The sequence below is a fragment of the Odocoileus virginianus genome, chromosome 27 (genome assembly GCF_023699985.2).
Source record: "Odocoileus virginianus isolate 20LAN1187 ecotype Illinois chromosome 27, Ovbor_1.2, whole genome shotgun sequence".
Classification (NCBI taxonomy): domain Eukaryota; kingdom Metazoa; phylum Chordata; class Mammalia; order Artiodactyla; family Cervidae; genus Odocoileus; species Odocoileus virginianus.
Window position 1 is genome coordinate 20,914,271 of NC_069700.1, and position 11,651 is coordinate 20,925,921.

General features: G+C 45.1%; 1 protein-coding gene across 10 annotated transcripts in view; it reads right to left on the minus strand.

Annotated features, from left to right (window-relative positions):
* The window catches only part of TFAP2B (transcription factor AP-2 beta), a 30,932-nt gene extending 24,552 nt beyond the window's left edge, over nt 1-6,380 (minus strand). For 3 of the 10 annotated variants that reach the window (XR_011483881.1, XM_020885414.2, XM_020885413.2), the window contains exons 1-3: nt 5,295-5,921; nt 2,177-2,203; nt 520-978 (exon numbers count right to left, since the gene is read on the minus strand). Coding sequence is in view for 9 of the 10 variants with exons in the window: in XM_020885414.2 (XP_020741073.1) it covers nt 520-978; nt 2,177-2,203; nt 5,295-5,375 (567 nt within the window). In the remaining variant the exon portion in view is untranslated. Of the gene's footprint in view, nt 1-519; nt 979-2,176; nt 2,204-3,373; nt 3,392-5,294; nt 5,923-6,008 lie in introns of those variants that run through there. The other 7 variants (XM_070456322.1, XM_020885411.2, XM_020885415.2 and 4 more) reach the window with 5 other exon arrangements.
* Nucleotides 6,381-11,651: the final 5,271 nt, after the last annotated feature.

Consider the following 11,651-nt stretch of genomic DNA (forward strand, 5'->3'; position numbering starts at 1 on the left):
GACAAAATAACACGTTTTTCTTCCCAATGTGCCTTGTCATGCTTAACAGAGTCTTTGCAAATTGAGCAGGAACCTCTATAGGGGTCCCTGCACTTCCACGCTGCAGCCCCAGCCTCCGGGCAGCCAGGATTCCACCTGCCACGTCAGGGGGCCAGACCCAGGGGGGTAGGTTGAGAGGGCACCCGGCTTGCTTACACAAAGCCAAGAGAACAGGAAGGAGTCCCCTAGCTAAGGCAAGACAAAAGCACCTAGCTTTGATTCTGACGATCCCAAACTAGCAAAACACATGTACACTTTTCTCCTTCATTCTTACATTTCTCACACTTCTAGCTTTCATCATCAAAACCCCAGAAAACGCCACTAGAGAGTCATACAGGTAATACAGTTACCTACGTGGAGTCCAGCTGCTCCTATACAAACTGCCTCCCCCTCCGCTCCCCCAAAAGACAGAGCTGTCCCTCCCCACCCGTGCCCCCTCCCTGGGCGTTTGTTACGTGTTTATTGTTTGTGTGCCGTTACCTGGACGTCCTCCATGCCGGGATGGCCGAGGCCGTGCAGCGAGAGGCTGTCCCCCATGCCCGCGTCAAGGCCGTGGTGAGCCGAGTGCAGGAGCACGTCGGGCCGGCGGACCGAGTGGTAGTCCCTCCGGGGGTCGAGGCCCGAGAGCTGGGGCAAGGCGGCCCGAGGCTGGGGCAGGAGAGAACCGGCTTCTGAACCCACTTCTTGCCGCTGCCGTTGCCCCCAGGGATGCTGCTGGGGCTGGTGGAGGGGGTTCAAGGAGTAGGGGTCGTTGACGTGGGAGTAGGGGTCCTGGCCCTGGTGGTAGGGGAGCGGCTGGTAGGGGGGCGGGAAGTAGGGCGGCTGGAAATCTGACGACGGGGTGTGCGACAGCGGCGGGGCGCTGGAGTAAGGTCCTTGGGACACCGAGCCCAGCTGGGAGAGCCGCGAGCTGTGACTCGGGACGCCATCGTGCCGGTCCTGGGAGCGGAGAGGACAGAGAGAGAGAGAGAGAAGGGGAAGGGAAAAAAAACAAAAACAAAAAACACAAGCGACAGATGGAGAAACCCGGCTTGGGCATCTTCTTCCCGGGACAGGGGAAACAAGAGTCTGAAACTTAGCCTCCCAAGCTGACTCAGAGGGTACATGATTTCAGCAATTCCAAACGCGAGGCTTTGGGGGAACATGGGGGCAACTCACCCACTGAACCAACATCTAAGCCTTCTGTTGGGGTGCAAAGCCGGCAAAAGGGATGAGGGTAAAGTAACAGTGTGTATGGGGGGGAGGGGGAAGATGATCAATTCCCTAATGAAAAATACAGGAGTCTAACACACGGTATTTGTTCTTCTGGGTGTTTTAGACTATGTTTTTCTAACTCTTCCAGAGGTCCAGGGCATAACAAATAAAACTTCCTACTATTTTCTGTGCTGCTCCTCTCTTTACAAACCAACTTCTGCCTTTCTGGCCACCCAGCCCGCTGGCCAGGAGTTTCCCAAGACGACCTGGTCATTCCAGGACACCTAGGAATCTGCCTGATCTGAGTTTCCAGTCACCCCTTCCTCCCCAAGAGGAATTAAATAATTTATGTAGGGTTGGGTTGAAATGGATCTCATTCAAAAATCATATCCTGAGTCCGTCTTAAATTAAGTTGAACTGCGGTTCAAAGGGGTTCTTTCTAAGGTTGCTTTTCTTTATCTAATATTGTTCCCTACTCCAGGGTGTGAAGATGAAAGACCTTGGGTTGGGAGGAGGGGAAACCAAAAAATAAAGACAAAAGGCCCAGACAATTTAGTGTTGGTCCTAAGAGGACTGCTGAACTCAGTGAAAGGGGAAGGTGTGCATGAGCGTGGGTGATTCTCCCTCTCCTCTCTGGAAATGCCATGGTAAAGTCCCCATGGTTCTCTCTGGAGAAAGAGTCACCTAAATTTCCCAGCTGCGATGGCAAATCAAAAGTTTTTCTGTTCGGCCTCCCCCTACTCCCCAGCTGACTCATGGAGCTCAGACGAACACAATGCAGAGAAGCAGCTGCAGCCTCGTCCAATTATGGTGCTAAATTACCAAGCCAAAGGCGCTCGAAGGAAGACAGAGACGAGAGAGAGACGCACACACAAGAGACAGAGACAGAGACAAGTGAGAGGAGAGAGCATGCAATTCTGGTACAACGTGAATCCAGACTCACCATGGATGAATAGGTGTGGACTAACATCTGGAAAAAAAAGCCTGGTTACTGCTCAAAATCAAACAATGATTTTTTTTAAAAAAAATCAAGGAGTCCAGCAGAAAAACGAGCTGGACACAGGAGCCGAGCTGGAGGTGTTTCCAGGACAAGCCATCAAAAAAAAAAAAAAAAAAAAAAATCCCCCCCCACCCCCAAACGAGATTGGCGACGCCTGTCACACACAGACAGAGCTGTTCATCCGCCTCTTGCTTGGCTTTTTGGCCTTTTTTCTTCTGCGGTTCTTCGAGGCTCCAGGAGCAGTCCTCTTCCGCCCGAAGCTGGGCTCAGACTGCTCGGGCGCCCCTTCCTCCCTCCGCTTGCCTACACCGCCTCATAATAATTGATATTCATGACTATTAATATTACACGAGTACTTTAAAGGGAGAATGGAGGACAAATGGAGCGTGAACAGCAGCGGGCGCAGAGCTCCCCTACTATTGTAAATGACGTTCATTCAGTGGAGAATTACTAGATGTAATCAGACGAGGGGGCTGGCAAAGGCAGGCCGGGGGAAAAAAGTTTAGCAGGAAAGAGGCAGAACTTCAATTAACTGAGCCGAAGACGCGCGTCAAGCAGCCCCTGCTCCCCTAGACCAGGCGGTGAAGGAGAGAGCATCCTTGGGGTCTCGGGCTGAACCGTAGGTGTCTGGGTTCCTGGAGAGGGACTTTCCTAATGGGAAGAACTGATCGCCCTAGGTGCTTGGCGTGCAGATTACAAAACAAAATAAAAAGGCGTCGCCTCCCCCTTTGGAGGGGAAAGCAAAGGAAACCGGTGGGCCCGGTTGTTTACAGTGACGTTTACAGACTTCCACAGCATACTGCAGATGATGCTTATTTATTAAAGGACAGAGGCGAGATGGGGGGCTTTCCATTCCCTGTGTAGCCTTTCCCTCGTTAGTGCTCCTGCAGTCTGTGATTTTTTTTTTTAATTTCAATTTAAAATATATGCAATCAATCTTCAAGTACACTAAAGTTATCCTTTCCAGGCAAAGCCAGGGGCAACAGAAAACCTTTTTGGATGTTTCAGGAACCCGTTCAACTGGCCTGACTGCCATTTCTGTTAAAGTTCAACCTTCCTCCCGACTTAAATAGACTCCTTCCACCGGCTTCGCCTTCTCCTATATTTTTTTGAGCAGAAAAATTAGGCAGATAGGAGTACCTGCAGTATCTCTGGTCTCTCTCCGTCCGGTCTCTCCTCTCCCCCACCCCCTTTATTCTCCCCTCTTTCCCCCTTCCACTCCACCCCTCCCTCTTCCTCCCTCCTCCCTCCCATTTAGCCAGTTTACTTTTGGACTCTTAGAACGAGTTTTATCCTGCTTACTTTTCGGAACCCAATGAAGTCCCTCTCTGTATACCCCGAGCTATTCACACCGTGGTCCCATCCCAGCCCGCGCCAAGCCCACTTTGGGCGCTCACATTCTTTAGGACGGTTCTAGCGCCTTCGACTTGACCATTATCCCGGCTGTTAAAGAAAGAAAAGGAGGCCGAACCGAAACAAACCCCACCAGGCGGAGGCGCGGCTCTCCGTTACAGTCAACACACAACCACAAAGAGGAGAGTAAAGCCCCCGTCATCATTGCGCAGAAAGACGAATCTCCTCTCTCCCTCTCTCCTCTCTCTGTCTCTCACACACACATACACACGCGCGCGCGCACGCACACTCACACACACACATACACCCCAAGATCAAGATTCGGGGCTGGGCAGAGCTGGGAGATTCCTGGCGCGGGCGCCGGGCTCTGCCTCTGAAACTCCACCGAGTGGCCGTAAGGCGCGCGCCGGCTCCTCGGAGCCGCGGTCTGGGTCGCGAGGCTGGGCCGGCGGAGTCGGAAGGAGCCCACTCCCAGCGTCCGCAAGGCGGCTCACGGTCCGGCTTTCTGGGATCGCCCCGGAGCGGGCGGGGTGGCGCGTTCCCCGCGGGTTGGGGAATCCTCTGCGTTCCACCGCGACCACTTCGTCCGACCCAGCGCTTCCCGCGCCGATCGCCCGAGCCTTGGCTTCTCAGCCTCCCTTATCCCGATTCCTCCCGACCTCCAGCCACCGCCCGCTGGCCAGCTTCCACCTCCCCCTTCCCCGATTCCTCTGTCCCTTTCCTTTCACCTTCCTCCAAGCTTTTCTTTCTCGCTTTCCTCCCTCGACGTCTCCTCGGAATCTTCGTGCTCCCCGTCCCCCCTAGAGTCTAATTCGGGGGCTCCCCGGCTGCAGCGCTCGGAGAGAAGTCCCGCGGGCCTGGGCCGCTGTCCCCGCTCCTTCCGGCCGCCCGTCCCGCGCGCAGCCCCGCCGCCCCGTCGGCGCCCGAGACCCGAGCGCACGGCCCGCGCGCCGGGCCCCAAGGACGCAGACGCCCGCCGGGCTGCAGACGGCATCTCCACCCGAGGGGAAGTCCCCCTGGCCTCAGCGCTAACGAACCGTGCGCACTCAACCCGGCTAGAAAATTTGGCTAAAAATGTCAAGACATGGGGCCGTTTGGACGCCCCGAGTCTCAAAGGAGCGAAACATGAAAGAAAAAAAGAAAAATTTAAAAATAGTCTGCTACGGCTCCTTGGCTTGCGCTCTCTCTACATCCATCTATCCGTTTGTCCGTCTATCCGGTGACCGCCCTCCTTCTAAATTTTCGTGCTCTACTTGGATCCGTTTGTTATCGATCTCAAAAATGTTATTAAAAGTAAAAAATTCAAAGCCCGAGTCTGTTACGAAGGAGGCTTGAAAGTCTAATTCTCTCCCACACTCAAAACGAGGAGACTCTGCCTTTATTGGTGTCTATTTTCTCTGCCCACATTCACTAGCACCCGTTCCTCATCAGATCCTGAAGGAGGGGGGGCGAGGAAGAGAGAAAGAAAAATAAAATAGCAAAAAAACAGAAATCTCCTAGGTTAAAGTAGTCAGATTTCCACCTTAAAGTCCCTTTTCAGAATGTCGAAGTCTCCCCAAGCCAGTTTTTCGAAAAGTTAGAGAAAGCTGAGAAACCCGGCCGGAAATCTACAAGCAAATAGCTTAAAAATATAGATGAGTTGGGGTGTCAAGAAGCTCAAATTCTCTATCTGCAAAGCTCTAAGATGCATCTGGGGGTGTCGGCTCACCTCATAGATATCTTCGTACTTGACATTCTCCACGAGCTTCCAGAGCATGATGGCAGCCTGGTCTCTAGGAGGTGAGTGCATTCATGTGAGGAGCAGATGTCTGGCTTCTCAGGACTCCGCTGTCTGTAATGATCCATCTATAATTGGAAATGGGGGATACACACCAAATCCGACGCTCCTCTCCCATCGCAACTTATATCTGTTGTCTCAAACAATAGGCTGGAGAAGTAAGCCTCAGCTGAGAGAAAAACATGATTACACACACTGGAGTTAGATGCAACCCACAGACATATATATATTCTAAAAAATCATAAACACGTATTTACACCCAGACACCCACATTTAGTTATATAAGCACCCCTGGGTCATGAAGAGTCTACAGACTCTAAACATGCATTTAAAGGAGAGAGAGTTGGTCAGCATGATTAATATAAATATATACATTTAAAAACCTCTATACTGAAAATGATGAATCATTGTACCCACTGATTTAAATCTTTACAATTCATTAGGGGAAACCGGGGTGCCCACAGTTTCCCCATTTTCTTATGTATATTTTAAAAGGGGACCATTACTGAGATTTTTAAATACAAAAGCTCCTGTTCTTGTTTGTTCAGCAGGAGGGTTTTGAAAGCTGGATTTGGGGATTTTAAGGGTGATCTCTCCGTGTTGATGGCTACACAACTTTTTTTTTTTTTTTTTTCCCCACTGTACCTTAGTCACTGTAGAACAAAAAAGCCGGCTCACCACAATGACCATTTCTTATATTTTCCCAGTCATTCTGCCCAACGCATTTGAAAACTTAAATACTGTATAACCACCTAAGTCTGTCCTGCTTATCCTTTAAGGGTTGTTTATATTTTCAACGGATTCCATGTGCCATTCTTTCTTTGGCTGAAGTCTCCATTTTATGGTTTTTTTTTTTTTTCAGATGTCGGAAGCAAGATAGGTGCACAATCACGCAATGCTATTTTCAAGCCGTCTTTGCAGAGGCATGGGATATTTTATATCTGCATTTGTTGTCTATAACTTTTAAGTGGTTTTAATCACGGAGAATCAAGAAATGGTCACCTGAACCTTTGGAAGATTTAAGCAGAATGTTTTTCAAGAAGATACTGAAAAATACTTTAAGATATGTGGGGGTTTGTTCGTTTGAGTGTATTTTTTCTTGGTAAGGTGATTTGTATAGCTTTTTTTTTTTTAAAGGAAAACATAAACATCAACAGGAACAAAGTTAACCGAAGCTCGAAAATGGGCGCCCTTTAAGGCACAGGGTTTCCGAATTTCATCGAAGCGAACGCTCACCTCTTTGCCCCCTTTCTCCACCCCCTCTGTTTTTCTACTCCGTCCAGGGTGCGGAAGGATTCCCACTGCCAGAAGGGAAGTCCAGTGGAGGCTCTCTGCCCCTGGGGCAGAAAATAAATGACAGGAGGGAATGAGGAGGGACCAGGGCAATTTGGGGTGGAAGTTATTAAACCTGATAAGAGTGAATCTGCAAAGGGCGATTGTCTCTAAATCTCTGGACTGCCGAGCGCTGCCGTGCGCTCGGAGGAGAGGGCTCCGGACAACCGCTGTGGATATTGATTCGATCAAAACCGGGGCGACGCTTCATATCGTGCAGAATGAACAAGTCTGCAGATTTTTAATTTATTTTTTAAAAAGATAAGTCACATGAAAGAAACTCGAAGAAGGTGCATCAGAAGGAACTTCAGAATTGAAGCCTTTCCTCATTTCCAGTTTAATTTTTACGTTTTGTCTTTCCCTCCCTCCCTCATCTCTCCTTCCTTTTTTCCTCCATCCTGTCTTCCTCCCTCCCTGACTCCTTCCCCCCCCCTTCCTTTCTCCCTCCTTTTCTCTACTTTAAACATTAACACCTTAAATTATATAAAATCTGTACAAATCTTCGGCTGAGCGAAGATTTCCTTCTTTGCTTCTGGACCTAGTCTGGACATGGGGAGGCATTCTTTCTAATTTTGTTGTGTGGTGGGACTTGAAACGGGCTTTTACCCTCTCTTTCCAGACTTTCCAGAACTAAAACCAATCTCAGATTAATATTGTCCGAGACAGATATTATAGACTTGGAAATTAAAATTCTCTAGACAAAATTTATTAATGGGAATAACTGTCTTCTCCCTTTCAAGTCAGTAACTCCTTTATCTTTTTTACTTAAAGATCACTCCAACCCAAATAAAAAGCACTTGGAAAAGAATCTTAACTTTTTTTCTCTAAATGCTTTTAACACCTTTTAATCTCTTTTTGGTATATCATTGCTTAGTCTAAAATAAATAAACTCTAAAGCTTGAAACAAACAAAAAAGCCTGAGAAGGATACTTTTATTTAAACAACTACTTAAAAATACATAATACGTTGTTAGGGTAACTATTTTAAATAGCCGTATATAGAGAATTTCAAATCTTCCATGTGTAATTTTATTTTGTGGTACATTGTGTATTTTAAAAATTAGAAATGTCTTGAAATATTTGGTTGAAATTTATGTAAATTCTTCAGAAAACCAGAAATCTGGTTTATTAGGAATGAAACATAAAATTTAAAATATATACATATATGTAAGAGATACCCAAAGAAATACATAATTTATAATTAAAATCCGAGTCAATTTTTCAACGTGGGCATTATTCAAAAAATCCTTGAAATTGCAAGGGAAATTTTTTTAGGAAGCCTTCCCTAAGTCATTGAACGGGCAACAGCGCCCTCTGTCGGGGTTTTGTGTAAGCAAATTCTGCACGAAAGCACGATTTTTTGCTTTTTCCCGAGAGATTTCTTTCGGTTCTTCAAAACCTGTTATTATTAAGGACATTTTAAAAGTTCAAGTCTTATCATATCTACTAATTTTAGAAATGATTTTTTCCGCATCTAAAAATTCCAAATGTCTCAAGTATGCACAAATAAAAGTTCGTTCTCTTCTAAGAAAAATTTCCTAACTTGAGCCAGCTTCTAACTTTCCATTGCATTTCGCTTTAACCTCCAATCACGTGATGCAGGAACAGCTTCCCACAAGGACTCAATAAATGCAAAACAAAATAAAGGCAAAGGCAAAACAAACTCTGGTTTCGAAGGGAAGATAAACGACCCAATATATGTATTTCCATCATCATTTCATTTTCCATTTCATCATGCCTTACACCCATACATACTTATTTTTTTTTGTTTTGTTTTTCAAGGCTGGCACACGCTAGTCTAAGTAGAAGTGCTCTGGAGACGTCCCAGGTTCATATTTTCCGCTCTCACTTAAACTTACGTTTTTAACAGCAGAAAGGAAGGTCGATAACACTTCCCTTTTCTCAGCCTCAGAGAGAGGGACTATTTTCCGATAAATGCGGGCGCCACACATGGATGTGAACGCTCTTAGCATGGAGCCCTCTGCCGGCGGTTTTCTAGAAGATTTCCAACTTTTTTTTTTATGTCACCGAAAAATATTCTATTAAATAACTATTCCCACTCTCATGTCTCACTTCTTTCTTCTAAAAATCTAATTAAGAATTGTCTAAATTTCTCCGACTTCCTTCCTTCCCCTATTACTCACCTTGGCACCTGAGATTTAAGGTTTCATAAACTCTCTCTGTGGCTCCCTGTGACTGCCTTTTCTTTTACACGATACACTGTCGGCCTGGGTTTCCCTCTTCTGTCATTCCAAGCCACAAAGATAGTAAAATGGAGGAACACCAAGATTTAGGATTATCGTGTCACTTTAGGACCCGGATCCCTTTCATCCTGGGTGTTGGAGTAAGCTATTCAATAGCTAGTGAGCTGTGAAATGGGGATGCATGTGAGAATTCCTTAAGATCACACATGGGAAGGAATCCATTCCATACTGTCACTTTGCAAAACAATTTAATTTCCCATCATCAAGACCCCGAACTGGGTGTAAAGAAAATGAAGGCTTTCATCAGCTGGGGACGTGCATAATTTCCTGCTTAGAAAGTAAGGGTGAGAACTCCAACCTGGATCTCCCACCTATGTACATACTCAGCACTTTGTCCACACTGCTATGATGCTGTCTTTCTTCCTCCCACCCTTCATTCCTTTCTTCTTCCCGAAATGAAGGAGACAATATTTTTGGACTATCACTTTTCTCCAGAGTTATTTTTGTCCTGGATTCATAAACAGGCAAAAGAAAGCAAGAAAAGGGAGCGTTGACTTATTTTCACATACCCAAATACTACTTCAACCTCTTACCCGTCAAAAAGCATAACTGCTCACCAAATCAGACATTACAGGTGCATGTTTTGTTGTGATAGTCTGACTCTAATTTTTTTTGTTTACCACTTTTCTATCTGGAAGCTTTCTTGTAATCATATTTTGGAGGAATCTTGATTATATATTTTTAATATCAATTTGGAAAAATTACTGTCGAATGTGTGAAACTACAGTTCAAGTTCCTGCCCTTAGATTTATAAGACTTTGCTACCACGTAGGTGTCAGTGATCTGGATGTAAGAGAGCGAAATAGAAGGGACTAATGTTTGCATAAAGGTTTTCTTTTTCTTAAATTAAATGCGGGTGAAATGACCTCTAGAATGATTCTTCATGATTATACAGATGGAGGCAAACACTGGAAAGGAAACAACTTTTCTTGCTTTAACCATAATGTTTAATCAATGTCAATATTGTGAATTTCTAAAGTGATGCTTAAACTGAAATCACTTGTAAGGATGAAAATCACTGTGACTACAGTAACTTCTACCTTCTCTGGGACTTTGAGGAGCAGCAGTAATTTTATTGCCTATTTTGGATGTTCGAACATCCTTAGGCTTTTCTATTTAATTGTAGGGGTGTGAAGTTGCAGAAAGGAACACTTCAAATTTCTATCTCCTGGAGATAAAGAGGTTAAGGAATGGAAGATGGGGGTAGGGCTTGGAGTAAATGGTGCAAATAGCCAGAGAACAATTGTTTCCAACACCAGTAGATATTTCACATACAGAATGTGAGAGGTGCTCATTTTCCCTGGCGTGACCAATGCAGGGGGACAGGTATTTCCATCATTGTGAATATTTTCCATATTATTGCTTAAAGAAGGGGCAATCTCAAAGGGTGAGAACACTAAACAATTTGGTTTCAAAATGCAACCAATAGACCAATACACATCTGTGAGGAAAAATTTGCAAATAAAGACATGGAAAGATGTAGAGCAGAAATCTAACCTTTAAAGCATGAGTAAACACATACGATGTATAACATCAGAGCTGAAATGTTTCCTAAGTCCAAGGAACATTCAGGAGAAATTAGCATCGCATTGGAACTATTTCCTAAAAGTCCCATTCATGAACTTTGAGAAAAATGGAGAATTATGTGTATTCAATGACTTTTTATTTCTTTAACATAAGCAGATTCTTCCACTTACCAGCTATGTCATCTTGGGCAAGTCCTTGGATCTTTCCACTCCTCAATTTTCTCATCTACAAAATGAGACGAATTTAATGAAGGATATCGAAGTTCTTTTTCCTTAGAAAAGGACTTAATGAGATTTATAAAAGCAACTAATGGAAATTAATGAAAAATTTAAAACGAAAGTCTTTCTTTCTGAACATGTTACAGCAAAATCTGAACTCTCTCGGACTGTCTAGGGGACAGTTTAAGAGAACTAACCCTGATCTTTTGATAAATACTAGTCTCACACATGGGCTTCCCAGGTGGTGCTAGTGGTAAAGAATCCACCTGTTCATCAATGCAGGAGACATAAAAGACATGAGTTTGATCCCTGGATCGGGAAGATTCCCCCAGAGGACGGTATGGCAATTCACTCCAGTATTCTTGCCTGAAGAATCTCATGGACAAAGGAACCTGGAGGTCTACAGTCTATAGGGTCACAAAGAGTCAGACATGACTGAAGCGACTTGGCTCACACACATAAAAGCTTTTAGGAAAATCATATTAGAAGAAAATGAAGAAAGGATAAGAATAAAACTTGAAGGAAGAGGCAATCATGTTGATAGTACCTAATAGGCGCTTTGAAAGAGATCAAGTGTCAAGTCTAGAAGAATGACATCCTAATATAGTCAAGAGTTTGCAGTTTTGATCTTGAAATTATGGTCAGTTACCTTTGAAAATGTATGCAAAATGGGAAGAATGTGTAATAGCAGAGGCTGAAAAAAACTTATTTTTCAGAAAGAGGGAGAAAGAGGGGCTCTAGAAACTACAGGTGGGGAATCATGCTGTTGTTTCCACAGAAAAGTGATAGTTTAGATTGTCAGCGTGGCTAGTCATGCACTCTGGAAGGGAAAGACGGCACCCCTAGGGGCCAGCATGGATTCTGGAAGAACAGATCCTTCCATGTGTTTGCACATCCTTTGCTGTAGATTTACTAGACTGAGTATCAGGGCCATAATGTATCTGGAGC